The sequence below is a fragment of the Poeciliopsis prolifica genome, unplaced genomic scaffold (genome assembly GCF_027474105.1).
Source record: "Poeciliopsis prolifica strain line A6 unplaced genomic scaffold, Auburn_PproV2 SCAFFOLD033, whole genome shotgun sequence".
In the NCBI taxonomy this organism is placed as follows: Eukaryota; Metazoa; Chordata; class Actinopteri; order Cyprinodontiformes; family Poeciliidae; genus Poeciliopsis; species Poeciliopsis prolifica.
Genome location: NW_026562408.1, coordinates 3,295,786 through 3,323,113, shown reverse-complemented (window position 1 = coordinate 3,323,113; position 27,328 = coordinate 3,295,786). Strand labels below are relative to the sequence as shown.

The window sequence follows — 27,328 nt, the reverse complement described above, 5'->3', positions numbered from 1 at the left end:
GTTGGTGGACATGTTTGTGTTTTTCTGTGGTTCTCATGTTCTGTTGAGGGTGTACACTTGTGGTTAAGGTTTTCCAACATTCTTCTTAGAACCATTTTAAAAGTCAAACTTCATTTGTCACTGGTGTGGTTTCTGTGAAGAAAAGAAGTTGACCAGTTCTGACTCAGAGGCACTGATGGGTATTGCTGCTCAGTTTAATTCTGTGGCATTGAGCTCAGATGTAACTTCACCTCAGAATATTTTTAAAGGCAGACCATAAATGCAGCTATGATTAGTTATTTTTCTGCTCAAGTGCTTTTTGTGCAAGCATGTAAATATCAATAATTGTTTATTAAAAATGTAAATTAAACCTGCTCATTCTCAGACTACTTCAAGTTTTAGATTGATTTTTTTTTAAGTTGACAACAAAAGACAGCCAACAAATTAATCAACATACAGACAAGAACACAACACTGACTTCATTTTCTCCATTCAACAACAACCTGCCTGGCTCTGCATTTATTTCATATTTAAATTTATCTTACCTTCCTCTAATTGCTTTTATGACTTTTGCATCAATAAATTATTATTATTTTTTTTTGTAATGAGAATTACATTGAGAGCATACACATCCAAGGGCATAATGCAGGCTGACGAAGAGCTGAGTAAGAAGAACTGTCTAATTGCTATGCAGAGCAGTGCAGATGCTCTGATGAAAGCCAGTCATTGCTGAATTATGGATTTGGCTTTATTGAATGAAAATTACATCTATGAAGTACACAAATGAAATTAAGCCATTCGGACATGTTAAGTGGTTAGAAATTTGTGGCATGTCTTGAATCATTTAAGAATATTAAAAAAAAATCTTTATAGTACTCTTTGTGGACTTTGTTTTCCTTTTTCTTTTTGTTATGTTTATACGTTTAGCAGATTGTATTTTCTACATTTAGAAAATATTGCATTTCTTCTCACCAATGGAACACTTTGGTATTATTGTGTTAATATACTTACAATCTATTCTTAATATGGATATTACAAACCCAATTCCTAAACTTGGGGTTTAGGAATATCCCCAAATATAGGAATTATGGTGGGACAATTATAGGAATTGTTCCACAATATCCCAAAACATTTGGACATTAATAAATTGCAAATCCAACCTATGTTCAGCCGAATACACCACAATGACAAGCTATAAATTAAAAATATCATATCGCATCAACTAGAAAATACTCCTAACTTTATGTTTTGCACTTAATTTTTACTGCATTATATGTATTTCAATGTTGTATTTGTTTTTATGTTAAATTATGTACTGTGACCTTGACTGTATTATTATTATTATTATTATTATTATTATTATTATTATTATTATTATTATTATTACAATATTTTATTGAGGTTTGTCAAATATTAACTTATTTGGAACTTAATGACTGCAACAGAGGCAAAAAACTAGGACATCATGGTGTGATTTTGGATCCGTTTTCTTCCTTTTAAAGTCTGATGCAGACTTGCAATGTTTTAATGTTTTGGAAATTCTAAATCCAGAAGGAATTAGTTTGTTTTCATTATTTTAATTGATCACATCTTAGGGAAGAACTATGAACAGTCTCAATCCTCTCTATTTCTTACCCAGTGATAAATTCTCTCATCAGTCATGTTCTTTGCTGTTTTTTCATAGAGGAGGGTGGCGATCACAGAAGCTGAATGAATGAATGAATGTGCTTCCATGCATGAACACAAAGAGTTAAGTCCATATTGAAGGACACACTAAAAGCAACTATGAAAAGGTCTTGTAATGCCAGAGGAATATTTCAGTTCATATTAGCTAATGGATTTTTATTGAAGTTTTGGAAGTGTATACGGATGCAATGAAATATTGTGTTTTAAGACCTCTCATTCAAAATCCATTCATGTAAATCTTCAGATAACATGAGATGATATAAAAATGGGTTCCTTCTGCCAAGAGTTGTTTTTTTTAAGATAAAGATTAAATGTACATATAAATAATCTGTTCCGCTCTTATTTTTCTTTCTTCCCAGGAACTTAAAAGCTATCAGGGACTTTTCTTGGAAGAAACAGTCTCTTTAGCTGAAAGTCATTTTGAAAAATGCAGGATGTGTGAGAGGTATTCAAAACAGAAGGTCTTGAAAAATCAAAGAGGAGGAAATAATGTTAGAAGACATTTCAGGCTCCACTCAGCAAGCCTGAAAAAAGCAACCTTACCTTTCTTAAGTTGAACAGCTTGAACACCCTTCTGAGGTCATTGCATGCACAACTGCAAAAGTGATGTTCTTAAAAACATTTACTTACTGCCAAACTACTCTTGGCAGATAGTAATTTGAGTCTGTAGGAGTTGAAAATATGTAACAGTTTTTAAGAAAATTTCAATTGTTCTGATCAATTTAACTTTAATACAGACACAATGGTCATAAATTCAGAATATTGGGGTTTTGGAGGTGTAGTTTATTTTTTTCCTACAGATTAGTAATTATATAACAGACAACATCAATGATTACTACCACTAGAACTGGTTGCAAAATTTTTTATTCATGTTGGATTTTTCCTGATTCACAAAGGCTCATTTAAAGACACTTCTTAATCTCTTGATCACATATTTTTTTTGCATCCAGCACCAAGCTTTGGGCATAATATTTCCTTAATATAATACTCTATTTGGGAGAATTGTTAGAGTTCCTTTAAATCATTTGGCACGGTCCACAATGTTTCATGGATTGATTTAACAAATGTATTCCAGCTTGTCTGATTGACTATACATAACAATCAGACCTATTCCATGCATATCATCCACCAAATTTGGAGCATGAGAATGCCCTGATATTGTGGTTTTTGAACTGATGATAGATCATCAGTTCAACGAGTGGTCCATCCTTTTAAATAAACTCTTTTCTCAAGAGGATTCTCAGTAAGTGAACAGCTCCAAAACCGATTTTCCATCCAAACAGCCCTTCAGTGTTACAATTTTTGTGAAAGGCCAGAAGCAGACTGTTGAGTGGAAGGTAATACTGTCATTTTAGTTTTTCTGTGTGTGACTGCTGCCTGGCTGGAAGTCCAAAACATCTAATTTATTCATTCTAAAGGAAGAGATGGTCAGTATTTCAGTTCACTGTATCCGAACCTACTCTTATTGCTTTTCCTCCTTCTTGTACTTCTTTTCCATGTCTTTCTACTCCAATGTCCTTCCTAAAATTTCAGTGTTTTGAAAAGTGGAAAAGAATTAAATGGTTTTAAATGTGTGATAATCAAAAATGAACAGTTAACCAATTCCATTTAGAGGGTGGCAGTGGGTATTTTGAACTTGGAACACAAAAACACACAAGATTCACACAAGACACAAGGTCATGGCATTTTCATATCAGGACAGGATGAAAATAGAAAGAGAGCCATGAGCTGGACAGACTGAGGCACAATGAGTCAGTGGGCTGATAACGCAGACAGACTGAATCAGTGGGCTAAAAGCAGGAGGCAGTTTGTCTGTTTGTGTGTTTCTGTCTTTCAGGGGGAATACTAAAGGAGGACATCAAGAAGATGATGTTTCTGGGTTTTTAGGGAGGTCGCTGCAGGTGGGATACACCAGGCCTACAGGTCCCTATGGATGTATGATGTTATGATCTTCAGTTTCCTAAACACCCCCACCCTTTCCCCTGCACACATAACCTCTCCTTCCTTCTTTTTTCCATCAAGATTTATCCCCTCTTGTGCAGACAATAACAAACACACACTAAAACTCTCCACTGTCTTACAGTTTGAATTATTGCTCATGCACCTCATTATACACGTTTAAACGTTGATGATTCTTGAAAAAATATTGTCCAGGTCAAGCTATTCTTACTGCAACTCCTCTCCCTTCTTTAATAACCCCAATTGTAATCCAATATTCTTTAAGGTAACTAATGATTGCTCCCAACCTTTTTTCTAAAACACAATGGTTGAACAAATCCTAAATGGCGATTTGAATATAATCCTTTCATTTTTTTTCCCAATAATTGTTTTATGTTGTCGTAACAAGGTCTAATTTTGGAAGAAAGAAGAGTCCTGAAAGGTTCTGGACCTGTTCTGGAGGGAGCAGCATGTGAGCAACATCTAAAAACTGAAAGGTCACTACTCAAAACATTTTGTGAATATGTGGATTTATGGGATAAATTATGGGATTGATATCAGCACAAAAGGCACAAAGGTGGCTATCTCACCAGTTTCCTGACAAAAGAGGCCACAAAGAATAGGCAGCACTTATTTGTCCTGTCCCATGAAGCCAGTCATCAGGATTGGTTGCATTTTATCCTAAAATAAATATTTTGGTATTGCTCCATGTCAGACATCAATTGTCAGCTCAGCCTGTTCACGTTTGGTTGGATATACCAGAGTCATCATAATGTTGTCAACAGTAGCAATTCTTAGTCTGTGTGTGCAAGCAGTGGCATCTGTGCTATAACAATGGATAAACACACCGCAATACAGAATGCTTTTGGAGATTGAGAATGTATTTGGAACTACAGTGAATGACATCTGCAGATTGCACCCAACTGGATGGAAAGTTACAGAATCAACAATAAAATAAAAAGAGTTCTCTCAATGTTGGAGAATTGTACTATTGTTCTCTATGAAAAAATAGATTTTAGCCTTTGAAATGCCTGTTAAGAAAAATTAGGCCACCATCATATTGGCTCTTAGGTAAAAATACACCGGTGACCAAGCGTGTCAAAGGTACTATTTATAGAATATTCATCATTGGCATGCTGAGCAATAAAGAGAGGGAGCTTCAGTATAATATGTTTTTTAAAGCAATAACATTTTTGAAGTAACAGGGCCATCTTGTGGTCAAAGATGTGACAACGTTTAGCTAACATGGCATTGTCGATGGTTAGTTCTGGACTTCACAAAAAGACACTAGATTGATGCAGCTTAAGTCAGTTTATTTAGAAAGACAAATAGATTCAGTCCACTTTCAGATTTTCTTCTTTGTCAGCTTTTCCTTTACAAAGCCAAAATTTGCCATTAATCATTCTAACCTCACATAAAATAACTTCATGTCCTCTTTGGCCACATTCATCAATCTCCTTTTCAGTCTTACTCTTGGCCTCTTACCCTACGACCCCAATCTCAGTATTGTTCTGTTGATATAATCATTGTCTCTCCTCGGAATATGTCCCAAGCATCTCTGTTCAGTCTCTGTGACTTCATCTCCAAAACAACTAACATGAGCTATTTCTCTGATGTACTCATTCTTGATCATATTCAAAAGAAAAATTAAACATTTCGTGTTATGCGACACATGGTGTTGCTTCCTTTTTCTCTTTTGCATTGACTCTACCATGCAATATTGCTGTCCCTCCATTGTCTTGTTTACCTTTCATTTCATATTTTATCACACATTACACCTGACACCACTGTCTTACAGTTTGAATTATTGCTCATGCACCTCATTATACATGCACCTCATCTTTAGCTCTCTTCGACACTCTCTGTTGCTCATAACCCATTTTTTTCCATCTACACTATTGTTGAACAACATAAACCTTGATTCTAAACTTAAGCATTGCTGTCTTCAATCTACTCTCATAGAAGGAAAGTGTATCCACCTTCCTTCTCTGCATCACTTTCACCGACTGAGCTTCACATTCAAAGTCCCTAATCTCAGTTCCATACGCCTCGTCTTCTCTCTCTCTGCCCAATAGTCGTCTGATTTCCACTGGCGTCCTGCAGGTCAAAAACAAAGATGACAATCATTGTTCACACAGGCCTTGAATAATGTGATATGAAGTTCATGTGTGTGATTTTCATATTCAGAAATAATTTTTGAATCAAGTCCAAATTCAGTTGCAAAAATCCAAGAAAGAAAGAAGAAAATAAAGAACGAGAAAAAGGAGGAAAAGAGCAAGCCATCTTATCAGCATGACGATTACACACTAAATGAAAAACAAGTTAACAGATTTCAAGTTGAATTAATGCTACCTTTTTATTTAACTTTCAAAGTCAGATAAAAAAAACGGTATTTATAAAAATATATAACAATTTCATTTTATAACCGATTACGTTTGCAAAAAAATTTTAAAAAAGGAAAAAACGTTGTTTGAATGGGCGTTCTATAGACCGGAAGTGAGCAAATAATCTCACGTCACTTCCCCTCCAGCGCGAAAACTGTAGTTTCCACTTTGGCCATAAGTGCAGCCACTGTCGAAGGTAATCGGGTTGAATTGTTTATCTATATGTTCAGGGAGCTTTCTTTTTAACCGTATTATTGTATGTCAAGACGGCTTAGTAGTTCGAAATGCGTTTTGTTTTCTGTTAAACCGCAAAGCAGAAGTCCCGCAAAAACTTCGTTGTTAGCTAACATGTAAATATTTTTAGCTTGTTGTGAATTCACTAACGAAAACTCGAAACTCAGTTGAAAACAAAGTAACTTTCTGAAATTGTGTCGAGCAGAGTTGTGTAATATTTAATTCGTAATTTTATTGTTAAATTCAAGCTTTTAACGTCTAAAATGAACACGTGTGTTGACTTCAAAGGCTCTGTGTTTATTACTTTGCAAAATTTACGACGTGATAAATCTGGTGATAAAGCATGAAATAGTCTCTTTCATGTAGAAACTGATTAGACAATTATTAAAAGAAAAGGTGCATGAAACTATTATTTATTTTACTACAACAGTGATTATTGAGAAGTCACTCATGGCTTTACATTTCCCCCAAAAATTATTCCTCAAGCTCATGTATTTAAATATGAATGTAAATAATGTTTTGAAAATGAAAAGATGCCAAGATGCAGGCTCCCAGTTGCAACGTTTTTTTCTAAATTACATTTTTAAAGAACCTGACCCAAAACTTTGTCATCACTATCTGACAAAAATAAATATAAAATTATTTTAATGACCCTATTAGTGAAATTTTTGCTCAGTTTTACAGACAAATGCTTCTCGAGACACAGAAGAAATAATATTTAAAACAAAAACCAACATAAAGTCCATCTGACAGAGTTGACACAGAACTGAAGGTTGTGACAAACTAGTGAGTAAAAAGAAAATTCAGTAACGATGTGCCATGAGAGCACATTGTTGCTTTTGTTTTGTCCCTCTTCTCAAGAGGAGCTGTTTTGTGAAGAATATTTTATTGTTTATATTTTTCAGATATTGTGTACAATAAATATAGGAAATTCAATACAGTATTGCTGTACTTTATATTATTAGTTACGCCAATCAATTATCCTCTGATGAGGATGGTTCAAATTTCTTTTGATTGACTCATTTTTAATGACCCTATTAAATATTCTAAAATGTATTTTTCTTTTCTATATTTGCATTAAAACTCAAAATACTAGGGGTGTATGTTTTGATGCATGATTGAAACAAATTTTTCAATGCCTTAATTGTAAGTAATTCAAAACTACTCCACATTATTTTTTCTCTTATGTGTGACAAAAGTTATAATCAACACATTAGACACTAGAAATCACAATTGGCAATAAAAAGCCTGACTGGGGCATTTCAGCGTTGTAATGTTTTTTTTTAAACTTTTGTCATAAGTAAATAAACAAAAGAGACCCACAGCTATTACTAGTTATTAACATTAAGTTAATAACTAGTTTTAATTGTCTTTTAGCTGATCCTTCCATGGGTCAAGATTTTTTCATCTTTAAAGCATTTGTCTTATACTTTAAGTGCCTTTGTTCTTTCTCTCTTTCATAAAGCAAAAATGTCAAAGATAGACAAAATGAGCATCCTTGGTGTGAGGAGTTTTGGGATTGAGGATAAAGACAAACAAATCATTTCCTTTTTTACTCCTTTGACTGTTCTGGTGGGACCAAATGGAGCAGGGAAAACGGTAAGAAAACATGAAGATAATCCTAACTATTAAGCATGGCTATGGTTTATTTTAAAGCTCCGCAAAAGAGGATAGCTAAGCAGAAGTTTACCAAATACATTTGGTATGTTTTGCAATAGTTTGTAATCTCTTTATACAATATGATTCACATGTTTTTGTGTTGTCAGACTATTATTGAATGCCTAAAGTATGCCACATCGGGAGAACTTCCCCCTGGATCTAAAGGAGGAGCTTTTGTTCATGATCCAAAGGTTTGACGATGAATATTTCATCATTTTTTTAGAGAGGATTTTTAAATTTAGCTGTAAAGTACTATCATTAATTATTCATTTAAGATCTTATTAGTCATTGCCTCAAATCTAATTACATTTAGATTTCTCAAAATCCAGATTTGATTCAAATTATTTTTAAAGACAAATATGTTGTTTTTTATAAATTTCCCTAAAGTCATTTTAGGATTATTTAAGATTTTTGAAGAAAAAAGTAATTAAAGATGAAGGTTACATTTTTGGATTTCCCAGAATAACATTTCTTGAAATAAATTAATTCTCTTCTGGCTTGTCAGATGATGTTGTCTGTTGCTGCTAATTTATTTTTGTATTTTTAAAGTGATCATGTGCCATTGCAGGATGCCCATGAGACCGACGTACGAGCTCAGATTCGACTCTTGTTTTCAGATGTGAATGGGGAGAAAGTCACCATTCAGCGCTCAATGTCCTGCACACAGAAAGCAAAGAACTATTCATTCAAAAGCTTAGAGCAGGTCATTACTAGAATAAAGTAAGACACTTTTAAAAACCTATTGCAGTCTTTTACTTAGTGTTTGAAAACTTTTATAATGAGAACGTTGGTCTCCTGTTTTAATTCTCCCAGAGATGGTGAAAAAGTAAGCCTTTCTTCTAAGTGTGGTGAGCTGGATCGGGAGATGATTTCTGCTTTAGGAGTATCCAAGCCGGTGCTGAATCATGTCATCTTTTGTCACCAAGAAGATTCCAACTGGCCACTTAGTGAGGGCAAAGCACTCAAAGACAAATTTGACTCCATCTTTGCTGCAACCAAGTGAGTCCAGCTGATATTTCTGTTTCATTGAATGACTAAGCTTCCAATCTTCATAACACATCACAATAGCACAAGTAACACAATATAATTAATCATTACTATTTACATTGTGTAGATATATTAAGGCACTGGAGACAATGCGTCAGCTGCGCATCAAACAGAGTCAGACAGTCAAAGAATGCCAAGTGGAGTTACGCTACCTGAAGCAAAACAAGGAGAAGGCTCAGCAGATCAGAGAGACTGTGGCCACCAAGGAGGCTCAGCTGATGGCCTCCAAAGACAGTGTCCAACAGACGGAGAACCAGATTGAGCCGCTCGAGGTGTGTGAATTGTTCATTTTAAACTGAAACTAACAGAAATAGCAATCAGCATAAATGAGAGTTAACGGTCAGTCCACATGGAGGATTGGTCAGTATTCTTCCCTTTTAATCAGTTTACTTAATTTTTTGTCAGAATCGACTGATGGAGTTCGACCAGAAACTGGGGAAGGTAATGAAGTTGGACAATGACATTAAGGCTTTGGACAGCAGGAAGAAACAGATGGAGGAGGACAACAAAGAGCTGGAGGAAACCATGGAACAGGTAAAGCAACTGTACTTAAATATTGATAACTAAAAAGAAATATCAGTTTTATTGTGAGCGCACTGGAGAGTTGCAGCTGGTGTGGTGAATTCATACAGATTCAACAAGTGTATCTTAACATAAAATATTTTTCACTTCATAAACCATAAATAAGATTTAACTACAGGCTATGCAAGGAGAGCTTTTGTTCCACCAAGTGCTACATCACTAAAGCTGCCTATCTTTCCTCTATTCTATTTTGTTTTGCAAACAAATATTGAGGGAGTGCAATATGATGATATGAGTTTGTGGAATTTTAGGAAATGTCAACAATATTCCAAAGTAAAGATATTGTGACATAATCTAAATGCCACATTCAGTCAGTTGAGGTTCTGTGATCTTCTGCAAACCCATTGCTTTTATTTTCTTCTTTATTCATTTAGCTTTACAAACGTCTGATCATTTACTGTGCGAGTTTTGTTGAACCTTTGAAGTGTATGTTTTGCTTTGCATTTTGGACTGCAATTATCTCTTTTATTTAATTGTTAATTTTACTCAACAAATGTTGGCGAAATAGAACAGTCTGAGTCTCTCACTTGCCATAAATGTGAAATTGTTTTTTCTTCTTTGATGGCTATGTATTACAGAGGAATAATTGCAACGCTTCTAAAAAATGTAGTTTTTTCTGTCATACGTTTTCAAAACTTTTCAAACTGTTAGAGCTGTAATACACACACACACACATTAGAATTATGTTTTGTTTTATTGAGACCATTGTTAGCTGAATAAAAATGCTGAGCTGTGCTTGTTCATGTAGAGATTCACTTTCAACCAGTGAACATCTGTGGTGCAGGTGTTTCAGGGTTCAGATGAGGAGCTACAAGAAATTTACCAGAACCACCAGAGGACAGTGAAGGAGAAGGAGCGCAGGTTGACAGACTGCCAGAGAGAGCTGGAGAGAGCCGGTCGGGAATGTCAGAGACTCAACAGAGTGAAGGCCGAACTCTTGGTCGAGCAAGGTAATAAAAATGTAAATTAAAACAATCCCTAAAGAGGTTGATTTTAAAAAGATGATTGAAGGTATAGATTGATATTTTTTACTTGTAGGCCTGCTCTGGCTTTTAAGCTTTCTATTTTTAGATGGAAGAGTCAATTATTCATATTTTGTTTTCTTTATTAGCTTTTGTTTACAATGATTTTCTGTGGCTGAATGGTGACATGGCTGTTGCCTGGCATCAAAAAAGTGTTGGTTTAAAGCTACATTCATGGATTTTATGTGTTAGGTATTTGGTTGTTATTGTTGAATAGTTGTGTTTTTAACGTTCTTTAGATTTTACATGTGACTGATCAAAGTTAAACTAAACTGTGAAGTTTTCAACATTGTTTTGATTGACTTCCTTTCTCGTCCAAAGATATTGATCTGATTGCCTTCTGGAGGGAATTGGTTGCAGTAGATTTTATTTAGTGGCATCACAATAAAAGGTGGTGAAAACAAAAACAAGCTACATTAGTCAGTTTTAATTTGTACATTTTTGAAAAAGATGTATGTGTTCTGTCCACACATTCATAAATATGTGAAATTTGTGTTTTTTCATCACATAAAACCCCAATACAATACACTACAGTTTTATTTTTAATTGAATAAAATGCAAAATAGAGAAAAAAAGATAATTTTGATCATTTCAGTGTTTGTGGATGCTTTTGGGAGACGCTGTAGGTGTTGAAGACCAATTCCCTTGTCTCATTCTTAGTTTCTCCTTCAACATGCAGGATAATTGCTCCGGCATATAAGCCACATGAATTTCATACGGAACTGCTTTGAGTTTGTTGCTTTGAGTAAGCCTAAGTAAAACCTTTGCAATAACTGATGAAAGTTTATTTTCGTCTCAGGTCGTCTTCAGCTGGAAGCTGATCGCCATACTCAGAACGTCAAGAGCCGCGACACTCTGGTGAGAGGAAGAATAGAGAAATGAACTCTTATACTGACTTGCTGACAATGAAAGATAGTTGGCGTTTCCACTGCGAGTTAAAAAATGTTGCATTACATTACAGGGTTTAGGAACTTTTGATAATCTTAATTGATTCTGGTATTGTAATTAAACAAAAGCTCCAAGAAAACAACAGCTTTCCTTGGTTTCTCGCTCATCCTCTGCATCTCACAGGTTCGCTCTTTGTCATCCCATCTGGAGATGGAGGGTTACGACCGCCCCCCCTTCACCTCCCTGCAGCTTGAAAGCTTTCATCGTCACGTCTCACAAAGACTGGAGCAGGAGAAAGAGACACTCAGTCAGATTATAGTAAGAAATACTTGGACTGAAACCATAACACTCCTGTCCAATTTTTTGGACCAATAACCTTTGTACTTCCTGCTGTGTTTTTTGATAATTAATGTTTGATAACTTTGCTTATGAAACTAAATAATGTTTGACAAGTAAAATATCTAACTTTACTTAAATTTGAAATTTGAAATAAATAGAATTTTGACAGTTTTGTTTATTGTGTTGTAGGCAGATCTGCAGGAAAAGGAGCAACAGAAGCAGCAGTCTATCGATGAAATGAGGGATAAGAAGACTGGCCTGGAGAGAACCGTAGAGCTGAAGAGGGACATGCAGGGAAAGAAGCAGCAGGAACTGAGGAACATCAGGGCAGATCTGCAGAAACTCGAAGGGTCGTCCAATCGATTGCAAGAGCTGGAAAATGAATTGGTCAAAAATGTAAGATCCCTCATATTTACACACTTTGATGACACACTTCTTAAGTAATTTTTTATCTTCTGATAAGTGACTGCACTACAACTTTTGTCTTGTATTACTTGAAAAAATAATCAACAGCTTTAGATTTTTGAGAACTGCTGTCGTATTATTCTCATTACAGTTAGTTTTTTTTTTTTTTTTCAGACCATTTCCCAGTTTTTTATTTGGGTATACATAAAGATTTTGTATGAATTTGTCAGCTCCATTCTGTGTGCTGGTTTTTCCCATCAGGAGCGTGAGCTGGAACGTGCCGTTCAGAGCTCCAATGTCGAAGGTCTGAAGACTGAGATTGAGGAACTCCAGAGAGAAAAGACTGAGCTTGACCGGGCGCAGAGACGACTCGATCAAGAGATGCAGATTCTTAACACACACACAACTGCACGCACGCAGATGGACATGTTGAAGAAAGATAAAGTATGAAATTATTACCCATTGCAACATAGTTTCAGTCCTTTCATTTCTTTTTCTGTGCTTGTTGCTTAATTAAATCAAAGTGAGCTGTTCAAATCAAACCATTTTTAATCTTCTATTTTCACTACATTCTTCTTGGTCTTTCTCTTTTTTCAAATGTTGTTGCTGTTATCTTTTGTTCTCTTCTCATGCTTCCTCTTCACCTTTCCAGACAGAGAAAGAGGAGCAGGTACGGAAAACCAAGGCTCGTCACGGCGAGGATCTCATGTCCCTCCTGGGTCATTTTCCCAACAAGAGAGAACTGGAAGACTGGATCTATTCCAAGTCCAAGGAAATCAATAGCACAAGGGACAAACTTGCCAAATTAAAGTGAGTGGGGTTTATTTTATTAAATGAAAAACCTATTCGAGTTTAAGAGTTTGGAAACCTATATGTTCCTGTTCTAATGAATCTCAGTAAGGACTTGGCATCAAGTGAGCAGAACAAAAGCCATATTGCTGCTGAGTTGCGGAAGAAGGAACAACAACTAAGCAGCGATGAAGAGAAGTTCTTCAGCTTGTGTGGCAGTCAGGATCTGGAGCAAGATTTGGGAAGGCTGCAGGAAGATCTGGAGAAAGTATCCAAACAAAGAGGTAACTGGACATGAGCTGAAATTTACACATCTACACTAAACAGTTTATTTATTGTAGGGATGGTGGCTCATACTTGTTTTATCAACTTTTGGAGGTTGCTGAGACTTGTTTTCCCTAGACTTTGGAGGAAGAACCCAAAGTTCCTGATTAGATTTAAATGAAAGTAGTTTGCAGGCAATGGCTCAAATGTCAATGTTTTGATCTTTATATAGCTGTTCATGTCTTTCTCTCAATCCTCTGCAGTCCAGTCCTGGTACTTTCTGCAGACTGTCAGTTTATCTTTTTTTCAGCCATTCCCCAAATCAGGCCGATATCTATAAGTTTCCCCCGACCTGTGTATCTCATTTGCCTTTTAAATTTCCTAACCAACTGCAGTGGTGGCAGCCAAGTCCCTGCTCTGAAAAAAAGTGTGTGCATTTACCACTGTTGTGTAAATATGTTATGTTTTCTCTTTTTCCACCTGTCCTGATAAAGCCATGTTAGCAGGAGCCACAGCAGTGTACACTCAGTTCATCAGCCAGCTGACAGAGGAGAGGGAGCCCTGCTGCCCTGTGTGCCAGCGGACCTTTCCTTCAGAGTCTGACCTGCAGGAAGTTATCAGCGACATGCAGTCCAAGCTACGGCTGGTGCCTGACAAACTGAAGAACACAGAGCAGGACCTGAAGAGGAAGGAGAGGAAGAGGGATGAAATGATGGCACTCAAACCTGTGAGGTATGATGATTTAAAAAATATATATATATAAATGAAGCTGTAAAGCTGTAATTTTTTTATTGCTTCAAAGAAATTAATGAATTCATAATCTTTTCACCTACAGATGCAGAGATGAATATTTTTCTTAAAAGTATTATTAGTGATGCAGTTACAGACTTTTAATTCTGCTTTCTCCATTCTGTTTTGGTTGGTCCATAAAATTATAGAATAGAAAGGAACACAAAATATTTATTTTTGCCATATTCATCAGCCTCATCAATGTAGTGAAATGAAACTAACAATTTCTGTCTTTAAGCTTCATTTTCATCATAGTTTTTCATGACTATTTTTTCACAGGAAGGTATTATAGTTGAAAACAGTCTTCAAACTAATTTAGGTTTTAATAAAACCAAGTAGATTGGCCAGCAGAGTTAGTAAAGTTCCAGCTAGTTCCACTAGATGGAGCTAAATTCTCATTGGATGTAAGTTTTACCTCATAAGACTAATTGAATTGTGTTCTTACGCAATGACCCAGCAGTTTCTTTTTTTTGTATAAATTATTTTGTTGTGTTAGATTTTTCTGGCTACTGATAAAACTAAAAGATGCACACACTTCCTGAACTTCTGATGAGGTAGATCTTGCTAAAAACTGGTTTGGATCATTGTTGTGTTAACTCCTTGTGGTTGATTGATTCAACAAGTTTTTAAAAACGTTTTTGCATTTTGGTCAGATGCACATCTATGATGCTAATCTCCTACATCTTCCCAAAGCTGCACAGCTGGATTGGAAACAGGTGAAAGTGGAGACCACTGAAATACAGTGAACTCTCTGTGATGTTCAATATACCAAGTTGAGATTATCTGAGGTATAAAGAGATGGGCCTGGTCCGCAATAGGACTGATTTATCCTGTGGGGTTTGATTGATTTTTCTTCCTGGTGGAAAGGGAAAATATCCCAATGTTTTATGGATGAAATCAAGACCCATTGGATCAGTCAACATTTTTCTGCTGTTATTGTCCATATTGTTATGTTAAATTTGTGAGAATCATGTCTGCATCTGGTGTAGTTTTCTTCTATTGCAGAAGAAAACTGCAATAGATGGCACTGTAATCACTTTGAACTGCCTTGCTGCTGAAAATGTTCTTTAACTAAAATGACCTTACCTTACTTTCTCACCCCTTGGTTGTGAAGAGTGATTATTTGAGTTCTCTTTGCCTTTCTATCATCTCCAACCTGTCTGCCCATTATTCTGTCATTGTCAAGACACAACTGCAACTTACCTGTTACTCAGCTGTATCTCTGAAATATGCTGCTAATTTGAGAAGATATTAAAGTTTGAAAAAAATACTACAACCTTCTTTTTTAACTAATTTATTTATTTTTGCAGACAGGCCATTGTACAGTTTCAGGAGAAGGAGTTGCCTGAGCTGAGAAACCGACTTCAGACTGTGAACAGAGAAATCGAGAGGCTCAAGGCAGAAGTAGAAGAACAGGAGACGCTGCTTGGTACCTTAATGTCTGAGGAGGAAACAGCCAAGGCCTGTCTGCAAGACATCTCTCTCATGGACAGATACTTGGTACCACTGTTCCCTCTGCATCTTCTCATCGCCTTAGCTTTTCACTGGTTCATGCACATTTCTGACAGACGCCCAGCTAATCTCCTCAACAACTAATATAAACATTCTAGCCTTTCGTCTACATTACATGACAGTCTTTTGCTACAAGGGCAGATCTGATCCTTCTGAGACTCAACCAAGATTAATATGAGGTGTCTGTAACTGAAGTTGTTATTTGAGTCTTTTTAGATCAGGTTGATTTTCCCATCCAGCCAGTCACCACAGATCCACTTCATAATGTTAAACATTTAATTTGAATCTTGCCTTTTGTGTTTTTTTTAAATAGAAAAAGCAATTTAATAACCAAGTTAATAATTGGATAGCAAAAGGTACTTAATAGGACACTTTACTTTCACAGAATTTAAACTGGGTGAAGCTAAAACTATGCTACTCAATGAATCCTGAGTAGAACATATTTATAGACAAAGGTTTTTGTCTTAAATGCATTTTTTTTGTACAGTTTTGATGTAATAATTCTTGCGAGTAGCATTTTTTAAATTTGCATATCCAGTTAACAATTATTTGATTACTAAATTAGTTGACAATTATTTATTTCAATATTAGTTTCATTATGATTAGTTAGATTAATTGTTTCAGTCCTAGAAATAGAGTAGCCAAAAAATTCCCATTGCCTTTCTCTCAAGGTAAGCTCAACATAGCTTATTTTATTGACATTTTCAAAGTTTTATTTTGTAGGGTTGTTTTCCACCTACTATTCTTTAATAAAAAACCACTATTCTTTAATAAAAAACAGCAAAGTGGTGCCGTCGTTGAACCAGTTTTTATAGACTGGGCTTGACGTTGATGCAGTTGAAACAAAACTGGTTCTAAGTTTGACTGCATTTCCATTATACAGTCCATTAACAGAGCAGGTTTTCCAACAAGAATATGCAACTCAACAAGAAAAGGAGTGTCATTCATTCAACCTCTCAGTCAGAATGCCGTGGCTTAAATGTGTATATTTATATATTTTTTTGTGTGTTAAAATGATTTTCCCAAGCTGTGTTTGTTTGAAATATGGGCTGTCAATTTTAAATGCCGACTTTCGTGTCATGTGTGCCAACTCATATATTTGTAAATTTGCAGATGGACCTTAAAGAGCTGGACAGAAAAATTGCTCAGCAGGCAGCTAAACTCCAGGGAGTAGACCTGAGTAGAACCATTCAGCAAGTCAGTCAGGAGAAACAAGAAACCCAGCACAAGCTGGACACCAGTAGGTTCTCCTCATTCACTAACTTCCACAGTGCATTACAGTTTTAATGTTTTAGTTTTGCTTTTAATATTAGCTTAATTGCCTTGACTTCAACTACTATTTCAAAGCTTAACCCCAAGCACGCACACACAGTTTTAATAAAGTCATACTTTTTTTATAGAGTATTGTGTAATACAGTATAAAAACAAAATAATGAAAAACATTTTTTTGCATAATTTACTAAAAAGAAAAACATTTTGACAGATTCCAAGAGTAATGTTTAAAAAGGAACAGTTTTGATAATAGTTTTTCTAGTATCTGAAGAAGATATTTAGCTTACACGTGTTAGTTAAAAATCCTCTTTGAAATGTACACTCATGCTGATACCAATTAAATCTATATATTTTTTAAACAATACTCTGAAGCAGAACCTGATGAATCTTTTTTGCATATTAGCATTATGCCTTGCAAGTCAAAGTTGACCCACTTTTGATTCAACTCTGTCATTAGCATTTCTGTACTTTGTCTCTGACACTGTCTCCTTCCAGCCTCTAGCAAAATGGAGCTGAAACGTAAGCTGATCCAAGACCAACAGGACCAGATTCAGATCCTGAAAAGTGCTGTAAATGAAACAAGAGCAGAGAAGCTGCAGCTAAGCAGCGACATGCAGAAACAGCAGCAGCTGGAAGAGCAATGTATTGACTTTACTGCAGAGATTCAGGCTTTAACCAGAGACATTAGGGTAATTATTATAATATTCATGTTTTTTTATTCTCATGTACTCTTCACAAATTTAATAACACATCATAGTGTGCATACAGACCAATTCAACAAATCTGAATATTATTGAAAAGTTTTACTTTTCAGTAATTCAATTCCATAAGACAAGCATATGAAATAGAATAATACACACAGTTTAATGTTTTAAGGTTTATTTCTTTTAATTATGATTATTTTTCACGTATCTTTCGAAAACACCACGTTTTAGGTTAGAATATTATATCAGACCATTTCTTTATTAAAAACATATTTCATACAGAAATACTGGCTTAATGAAACGTGTATAAGATCTGCGTAAATGTTGTTTTCTAAAGAACAGATATATTGTTCTCGTGACAATACAATTTGGCATTTGTGTATTAAAAATTGATTTTCCAGTAATATTTGACAACATTTTTTTCATACAGGAAGCAAAGGAACAATTGTCACCTCTGTCTTCTGCTTTGGAAAAGCTGCAACAAGAGAAACAAGAGTTAATGGAGCATAAAAGAAAGAAACAAGAAGAAGGCCAAGAGAAGGTTGATGCTTACTCATTCTCTCATCTCAGTCATCTCCAAACTGTTGATGTTTGTCTCTAACACGTGATGTACAAAGCAGATTCTAAACTGCTTTCTGTTTCATCCTTTTCTGCTTTTAGTGATGCTGTCATGTCACCTACCAATGTTTTTTTGCGTTCCCTTAAGACTTGATCATGTACTATGTACTAAAAGATAAACTTCACTTCTAACCTCTTGCGCATGCTGCTCAAGTTAAATATCTTTAACACTTTAAGCAAACACAAAAACACATCTATATTTTCAGCCGTTTTCATTTCAAGTGTGTGTTTTACAATGCAATCACTGTTTTTTAAAGATCAATGGCATAAAAGAGAGGGTAAAGTCTGTCTCCAGTTTGGAACGAGATATTAAAAAATACATGGATGACGGAAGAGAGGAATATAAAGAGGTAATGTGTTCACTGATTTTGGTTAACATTCATTTACATTTCTTACCTTAGTTTTTTTGAAAGCACAGTAATCACTCACTACTTTTCCCTTAAAAGTAATTGCAATTATGTCTTTATTTTAATATATAAAAAACCTTAACAATCATTCTTCCGTTTTAATTTTACTGCATAAAACAATTGTTTATTCATGCTGCAGCAAAAGGAATCTGAGCTTCAAGAAACCAACACTCAACTCCATGAGGCTGAGAAGCAGAAAGAAAAAATTAGTAAGGAGATGGGAAACATCCGTCAGGACATAGATACCCAAAAGGTACAGACTTTTGGCTCATTATTTTTATTGTTAATATTATTATTTAGGTATGGTAGTGTTAAAGAAGAACACGAATGTTTGACTATTGCAATAAAGTGTGGACCTTTTATACAACTTCTTGGTGGATTAAAAGTCCTCATGTCAGTCTTATGCACATCCCTTCAAATAAAGCTTTTATCTGTAATGCGTTCAGTCTGCTACAAGACTTCCAGCAGAATTAGAATTGGAGATGTTTGCAGCCTTCTAAAAATATAAGTTAATTTAGGACCTAGATTATCTTGAGAATGTACATGACAATTTCTGATTTAATTATGGTAATCACTTATATGACATATTAAAGGCAGTAAAAAGTGTCAGCTCTATGATCAGTTTGTTTTTGTCTGTTTGTTTAGTACAGCTCTTTCATGCACAGTATGGTTCCATCTCTGTTTCTAATATCAATAATCAATAACAAGCTCATTTCCAGAAGGCTGGAAATTATATTTCGAATTCTTTAAACACGTTTTTTTCTTCTCATGGTTCCAAGAACTATAAAAGAATTGGTTGAAATATGTAATTGACAAAAAATCTGGAGACCAGAATTGAGCCTGCAACATTCCGCTTCAGATATTTTTCTTTAACAGTGTTGTTATTATGTATTTGTTTCTTGAATATTTGTTATTTCTTCAGGTACAAGAGCGCTGGTTACAAGACAATCTGACATTAAGGAAACGAGTTGAGGAACTGAAGGAGGTTGTAGCTAAACGACAAACTCTTCTGAAAGACATGGGCAACATGCAGGTGTTGCAGCTGCGCCAGTAAGAGCATTTCACAATTTGTATTAATCTGTTGAAAAACAAATACAGTACCACTTCAAGATAGGCCAAGACTTGTCACTATCCCCTCAGTGGAAAGTTTGTAGTGATTCAAACCTCTCTATTTTATTTTCTATTCTTTTTTTAGAGAACGTCGTGATGCAGAACATAAGTTAGAAGAGTTGAAGAAGAACCGGAGCATCGCACTCGGTCGGCAGAAAGGCTTTGAAGAAGAGATTCTGCATTACAGGTAAAACAGACATAAATGTAAACTGAATTGAAACAGTATCAGCCGAAGTGTTTATCATCATAGCACTTAGTTTGCATCTGTGGAACCCAAATATAAGCTCCTTTAGTAGCTTGGATATTCTTCAGTGTAGAGTAGCACTGCATCTTGTTTTTTTCTGGAATTACTTATGAAGATTTATTGGATAAAGCATGATATAGCTCCAAGACAAGTACTCATTAAGTGGTAAAATATTTGCTATTTGTAAAAAGAGAAAGATCACTCTTTAAATTATTTCAAGATTAGTATTGTTTTAAAACTTTTTTTGTCTATTTTTTTATTACATTTTTACAGAAAAGAGTTGAGAGAAGATCAGTATGACAAAGCTGAGGAGCGCTACAAAAACAAGATGATCACCATGAGGACCACAGAGTTAGTCATTAAGGACCTCAATCTCTATTACAAAGCCCTTGATCAGTAAGTAACTGATTTGTTTGAATTACTACATTTTTTTGCCCACCAGTGGGCAACCTTTTAAACATCAGTGACTGCGGTTAAATGTTAATCAGGTGTGAGAAATGCTGAAACTGCTTGCACTGTGGAACTTTACATGTCTAAAATGTTTTCTTCAAAAGAAAATGACCAGATTTTGTGATATCGTCCTGGACAGTTTCCCAAGTCGCACATATCAGCAACCACATATCTTTGTGAGCAAAGAATTATGTGTGGCGTTTGCATTTGCATCTCACACATGCTGCCAAGGCGCATGGCTTTGATATTTATTTTAATACTATTTTTTTTGGTTTGTTGTTTTTTAATTCAATAGTTGTGTGTTTAAGCGCTGTTAATACTGTCTTCCAGAAACATAATTACCAAGTAATATTTTTATATTTCCTGTCAATGTAACATTTTTTAATACAAAGAACCCGGTTGCCCTCTGGTGAACCACCTAGCTCTGCGACCACCGTGCTTAGTAAGTTTTCTGGGGGGAAACATGATGCATATATTGGCTTTTTGTATTATTCACCGTGGTTTTAAGTCATCAGTTTGAGTTTCTTCTCTACCAGTATCTTACCTCTACTAATTCATAGTCAGTTTGAGAATATGGGAGAAGTTTGAGTGGTAATGCTAACAGCTAAGTAAATTTTTTCTGCATAGCAAAATTTAGACATTGTCCTCTGACTGCCAAAATATGCAACATGAACTTGTGAATATCTGACTGCTTGTCATGAGACTTGGAGGGTAATTATATTCTACAAATAAAGAGAAAGACTATGTACATTTAAATGTCGCTTTCTGGATGTATACAGTCACAAGAAAAATTAGGTCACGTCAAATATTTATTTCAGAAATGTTCAAATATTCGTTTAATCAAACTTGAGCAACAGAATTATCTTGTTTTACATTTTAAAAGATAGATACAACAATGCATTTACTAACTGAGGAAAAAGTTGGCCATCATACACTCTTTGTTCCCTCCTTATCTGACTTCATTTAAATGCTTCTTGTGCCACTCTTTGTCGTCAGTCTCAGTAAGATTGTGTTCCTAAGAATGAGGTTCTCTCAAATTTGTAAATTTTGGTAAGGAAGCTCATATGAGGAGGTTTGCACTCGCAAACTCTGATAACATCTGAGAAATGAGCAATCACACAATTTACCCATGCATGAGTGTGGGTTGTGAGCATCATTGTGGGTGGGTTGTGAGCATCATTGTGCAGTTTAATCAAGATGCAAAGCAAGCGTAAAAAGCTTTTTTCTGCAGCCCATACATTTACGTCACAGTTTCTGTGTGAATACAAAGCAATCTGTTTGAAGTTGAGATAGTTAATGTAAAAATGTAAGGTAAATGGGACATTTGGTGGCAGAATTGTGAATGAAACTTTACAGTTGGCCGTTTAAATGGCCAACTAAAAACTATTTATATAGTTTGTAAAAGCTTCCACTATCAGACATGCTTAAAAATGTCACTGAAAACTGACATAAATCAAGTACGTAGTGTAGTGACTGTTTAGATTTATTACTTTTTTTAAATACATTTTTCATATTGAATAATTACATTTATAATTATTGCATTTAATATAATTCAAATTTCTAAATGAACACCACAATTAAGGGGCTCTAGATTTCAAAAGACTTAAAGAGCCGTTAATAATAGCAAATATATCATAATAGCAAATATATCTTATATCTTAAAACCTCTATTGTTTGACGCAGATGTGTTTTGGTAATACACACACTTCACCACTTTTACATGTTCCTGCGTAGAGCATTTTGAGTACTACCTTGGAAACTGAAACTAAATAAAGAGGTAATTGGGTCACAGAATGAAGCACCAGATTGCACCCAAGAGAAAGGTTTTTACAATCTGCGGCAAATTTGAGCATTTTTCTGAATCTCGGAAAATGCTTTGATCTTCTTATGAAAGTTAGTTGACTAGATACGACATTTTTAAGTCATCTTTTCTAGTTGGAGGTTAAACTACTTTAAACTTGTGATTTGTGCAGGATGCTACAATGTTATATTTTTTTGTTTGAGGGTTTTATTATTTTGACATGAAGATATCCTTTAACTTTTATGTCTTGTCTGTGTTTCTATATCACTACGTTTGCAGAGTTACAGCCTCTGCAAACTTAGTTTACTGAACTTTATTAGTTTTTAATATGTGGATGTGTATTATAAATGTTGAGTTCACAAAATAATATTTTACTTTGATTTATTTTTAGTGTTGTATTAGTTTAACTAATGGCTGAACTTGAGCACACCACATCCTTTCCTATTCTGATAAATCGTTTGCATTGGTACTTCTCTACGTCAGTATTGTGACCTAGTTCACATCAGCAGGCACAAGACACTTATACCACTGTCACTGACTGATACACGTGGACTAAATGTTGCTGTTAAAGACCCACAATGGTCACTGAAATAACTGATAAAAGCGGTACTAATGAAAAATTTACTGAAAATTAACAAGAAAAAATCAGATGTTGCTTTTAAAATTGGCTTCAACTAAACAATTTTTAAAAAGCAAATGAAACGGCTAAACAAACATTATGGAACTGAAAATAATTTGACCATTGGCATATAAAGTGAGACTTCTTATTAATATTACACTTGTAATCAGTGAGTCAGCCTCCTTACAGGGTGACAAGTTGTCAGTGTGCTGTTTGATGACATGATGTGTACCATACTGAACATGAACCATAGAAAGTGAAGAACAACTGGCTCAGGATGTTGGAAAGAAAATCATAGACAATTATGTTCAAGGTAAAGTCTATAAGGCAATCTTCAAGCACGTTGATGCTCTTGTGACTAAAGCTGCACATATTATTGAGAAGTTTAGAGTTCAGTGGACTGTAGCCAAGGTCTAGAGAGGTCTAGAAGAAAATTGATGGCAAATTGAGAAGAAAGATAAAGAGCCCTGAACAACATTACAAAGATGTTTAAGGTGAACTCTTTAAGTTCGAGGTACAGATCACACCATATGTTGTCTTTTGAGTCAAAATAGACTTCAAGTGGGCCGACAAATAATGAAAAAGCAAAACTGGAATTAGCAACAATGCCTATTGATCAGCCAAAGTCCATTGGATAGTTGAGACAAAACTTGAGCTTTTGGGTGAAACACATCAGATTTTACCACACTGGACATTTTAACATGTCTGTGAAAATGAAGCGAGGAGGGGGCGCTATTTCATTGATCCGTACTAGTCAGTAGTATTTCTTAAGTATTTTTTATAGTGCTGCACCATACTTCTGCTTCGATTGGGAACACTTTAAAAGCTGCATCACTCTTATATTTAAATAACAAATGTATTTAACGATAACAGGAACTATAACAACATTCCTAACATCCTAATACAAGAATCCAGCTTAAGTTGCTCATATTTGCTTTTGTTGAGTTTCTGATGAATTCATAGAATTCCTTTTTTGGAAGATGTATGCTGTTTCTGCAAGGAAGTCAGTAATTGCATCTGCTGACTAAGCAGCTGCGTACATAAGGCAGTAGGTCAGATTGTTGGATAAGGTGTCCTCCAATCCTTCTAGTTTCAACTCTCTGTGGTTTATCTACCCCCCATATATGGTCATATGAAGAAACCGTGTTTTGTATGATTATCACTCTCGTCTTTTAACCACACTGGACTTTTTCATAAAGTTGCTAGATAATAGACAAAATATTTCTTGGTATCCAGGAAGGCAGCATTCAGTCTTCTATTTGCGTATCTTTTTTACAAAGACATATCATCTAACATATCAGTATTGAATGAAAAAAAAGATGTTGCTGCAGTTTTCATTTTGTAACCAAGATATGTGAAAGTCACATTTGCAGCAGTGAACTTGTTTAACTTATATGTAGAAATTGATAATGGTGCATTTTTGTCATCTTGAGTTGAGAGGATTTAATTTTACAAACAGATAATTGACAATATACTTGATACGTCTTTCTGAGCTTATTTTGCTATTTTCAATCTAACAAAAACAGAGTGCAAAAAAGCATCCCCTTTAATATTGAGTTTCCCCGTTGTTTTCTTTCTCCTTTCCACAGAACCATCATGAGGTTCCACAGTATGAAGATGGATGAGATCAATAAAATTATCAGAGACCTGTGGCGCAGCACCTATAGGGGTCAAGGTGCTTCTCTTTTACGAATATATATATATATATATATATATATATATATATATATATATTTTATTTTTTTTTTTTTTTTTTTTTTTTTTTCAAACTTACACAAAGTAGTTCCTCGCCAATATTTTCCTCTGTTAAGTCTTTCGTCTTGTGTCTCATATCTGCTTCAGATATTGAGTATGTGGAGATCAGGTCGGATGTGGATGAAAATTCATCAGCTGAAGTCAAGAGGAGGGTTTACAACTACAGAGTAGTTATGGTGAAAGGAGACACAGCTCTGGATATGAGAGGACGCTGCAGTGCTGGCCAGAAGGTGCTGACATTACCAATTCTGTATTTGTGCTGGCATGGCTAAAAGTTATACATGTATAAAATGTACACAAGAACATTGTCAGTCAATCAGTAGCTGTCCATGTATTTATGCTGGTGTGTCACAATGCAGGCATTGAATACAAGTAAAAACCGGCAGATGACAAATCCATCATCAAAAGGCTGTCACCATTGTGGTCCAGGAGATTCAAAATACTTTGATATTTAAAGAGACGTTCTTCTTCACTCCCTTATTGCCCATATTTGGCATACATTTAGGTTCGCATTAATTGAGACACTCCTTATCATTTCCTAAAACCTAGCTTTCCTGTAAATTTACACCTTTCAGTTAATTAAAAGATTTGTTTGGACACTTTATAGGTCAAGGTGGAAAGAAATATAAAATCTTGATTTGAAAGTTTTAAGTTATTAGTACAAAGACTCTATCTTTGAAACACATAGCACACTCATATAGTTTGTGTGTTTGACTGTTTAATATTTATAATTATTTTTCTACTCTGTACCAATCTGTAGGATTTAAACTTAAGTGTCAACAAAAATTGTGACTTGCAATCAGTTTGCATATAATCAGCTCAAGCGCAACAGAACCATTGTGTTGTATCAGTGTAGCTGCTCTGTATATCAGTTCCTCTTTTTCCCAATCAGGTGTTGGCGTCCCTGATCATCCGTCTTGCCCTGGCAGAGACTTTCTGTCTGAACTGTGGGATCTTGGCCTTGGATGAGCCCACCACCAACCTGGACAGAGAAAACATCGAGTCCTTGGCACATGCCCTTGTAGAGTCAGTGCTTTTCATGTTTTTGCAAAACTCTAAATCCGTACCTGAAGCTGTAGTTAATGTGATTAGAGCTTCAGAATAACTGCCAAACAGTGTGCAGTGACAGGATCGGTTGAAATTAACTCACATTTTCTTCATTCTTCTCTCTTTATTTTGTCCATGTGATTTTTTTCCACCTAGCATTTGCATTATAGTGTGTATCAGGTGAAGACTTCAGCAGCAGTGAAAATTCATACAACTGATGGTGTATACAGTTGTGTTCAAAGTGATAGCAGTCCGGTTTACGAGCAGGAAGCCCTCATCAAGTCATTATAAAGTGCTTACAGTTAATTGAGCAGCATCCTTATTCCAGACCAACATGATTGACATTAGAGTGTTTTCAGCAAAATAATTGCTAAAACTGTAATATGTTGCCTTTAGTTACTTGTTAACAGTTTAAATAAGGTTTTATTTTTATTTAATTTGGAAAGTAATGGGAAGTGTCTTTAATGTCTTAACAGATATGAAAATAAATCCCTTTACAATTTTGAGGTGGCTGTTTTTTAAACTCACTGCTATTTCTTTGAATACAACAGATTAAATACTTGAACAAACCAAGTGTTAAATCCAGGTTGTGCTTAGTAATACCACAAATTGATATCGGAATGATTTAGATTTGATAAACTGCACGTGCACTTTTCTTTTGAAGTGTCAACCTTTTCTGATTGCGAAACTTTTTACAGACACTTTTTTTAAGATTGCAAATGTGCAAGACTGTAGAATAAGAGTTGTGCAACATTAATCATCTTTCAACAAAGTAATCACTGATTACTGTTTCCTTGTCTTTTGACTTAGAGATTATCAACATTGCATTGCTTTTAAAGTTGCAAGTATTCAGCATGTTGTACTGAAGCTTGGATCTCTGTGGTGTGCTCTCTAGAATCATCAAGAGTCGTTCTCGTCAGCGCAATTTTCAGCTGCTCATCATCACCCACGATGAAGACTTTGTGGAGCTCCTGGGCCGCTCCAGCTACATCGAGAACTTCTACCGAATCCGCAAGAACCAGGACCAGAACTCTGAAATCAACAAGTGCAGCATCTCCTCTCTCTCGTCTTATCTCCATTAAAAAACTGACTGTGTTTCATGGCGTTAAAGGTCTTCAGTAGCATTTCATTCTTTGATTGTATTTGGTAAAATTCACACTGTGTTTTATTTATCCTCTCTTTGTTGTGAACCATTTAAGTTTTCTTATAGTTAACTATAATCCAAACAAAAGCTTGAAAAAAAAAGTTTTTCAATTTTTTTGAATAAATGTCAAAAACACAAAGTAAGAAACTGGAAGTACAAGTTATACATGTATATCAATGACTTTCATGTCTTTGCATGATGCACCAATTGCAGAGTTGTATTAAAGAAATTTGACATGCTTTCTTTGTTAAGAATTGAACATTTTTAAATGATCAAATGCTTTCAGATAGAAAGCATTGATAGTTTGTGTTTCAAAATCTGAGACATTGCAGTTTATATTTTCTTTTTTCATCTTCAGAAGTTTGACATTTTGGTATTAAATCTTCAGAATTACAAAAGCTGGAATGATTTTTTTTTAACACAAACTCATTTCAGATATTTCACTTTAACAGCTAACAAGTTCAAATTCAAAGAAATAGTCAAACCACAACTTATCTCATAATCACTGCAGATGACATCTCATTTTAGCAGCGAAGAAACAACTAGAGGCGTGGACAAAGGCTGTATAAAAACAACCACCTTGTCAGAGCAACTTCAAGCTCACAGCTGAACAACCAAAGACAACTTCAGAGCCTCTATC

The 27,328-nt window shown here is 35.1% G+C and overlaps 1 protein-coding gene across 1 annotated transcript; it reads left to right on the top strand.

The window, feature by feature from the left end:
- Positions 1-6,112: 6,112 nt before the first annotated feature.
- On the top strand, positions 6,113-26,641 carry rad50 (RAD50 homolog, double strand break repair protein). The gene is made up of 28 exons (XM_055051646.1): positions 6,113-6,183; positions 7,687-7,820; positions 7,988-8,071; positions 8,449-8,600; positions 8,694-8,879; positions 8,995-9,199; positions 9,333-9,461; positions 10,294-10,459; positions 11,331-11,389; positions 11,603-11,737; positions 11,948-12,154; positions 12,425-12,607; positions 12,816-12,973; positions 13,061-13,236; positions 13,711-13,948; positions 15,316-15,505; positions 16,631-16,757; positions 17,285-17,478; positions 17,924-18,034; positions 18,369-18,461; positions 18,658-18,771; positions 19,441-19,568; positions 19,714-19,815; positions 20,146-20,268; positions 24,332-24,417; positions 24,585-24,727; positions 25,390-25,523; positions 26,440-26,641. Exons 2-28 carry the CDS (start codon positions 7,692-7,694, stop codon positions 26,624-26,626), a joined length of 3,939 nt encoding a protein of 1,312 aa, XP_054907621.1. The 5' UTR covers positions 6,113-6,183; positions 7,687-7,691; the 3' UTR covers positions 26,627-26,641.
- Positions 26,642-27,328: the final 687 nt, after the last annotated feature.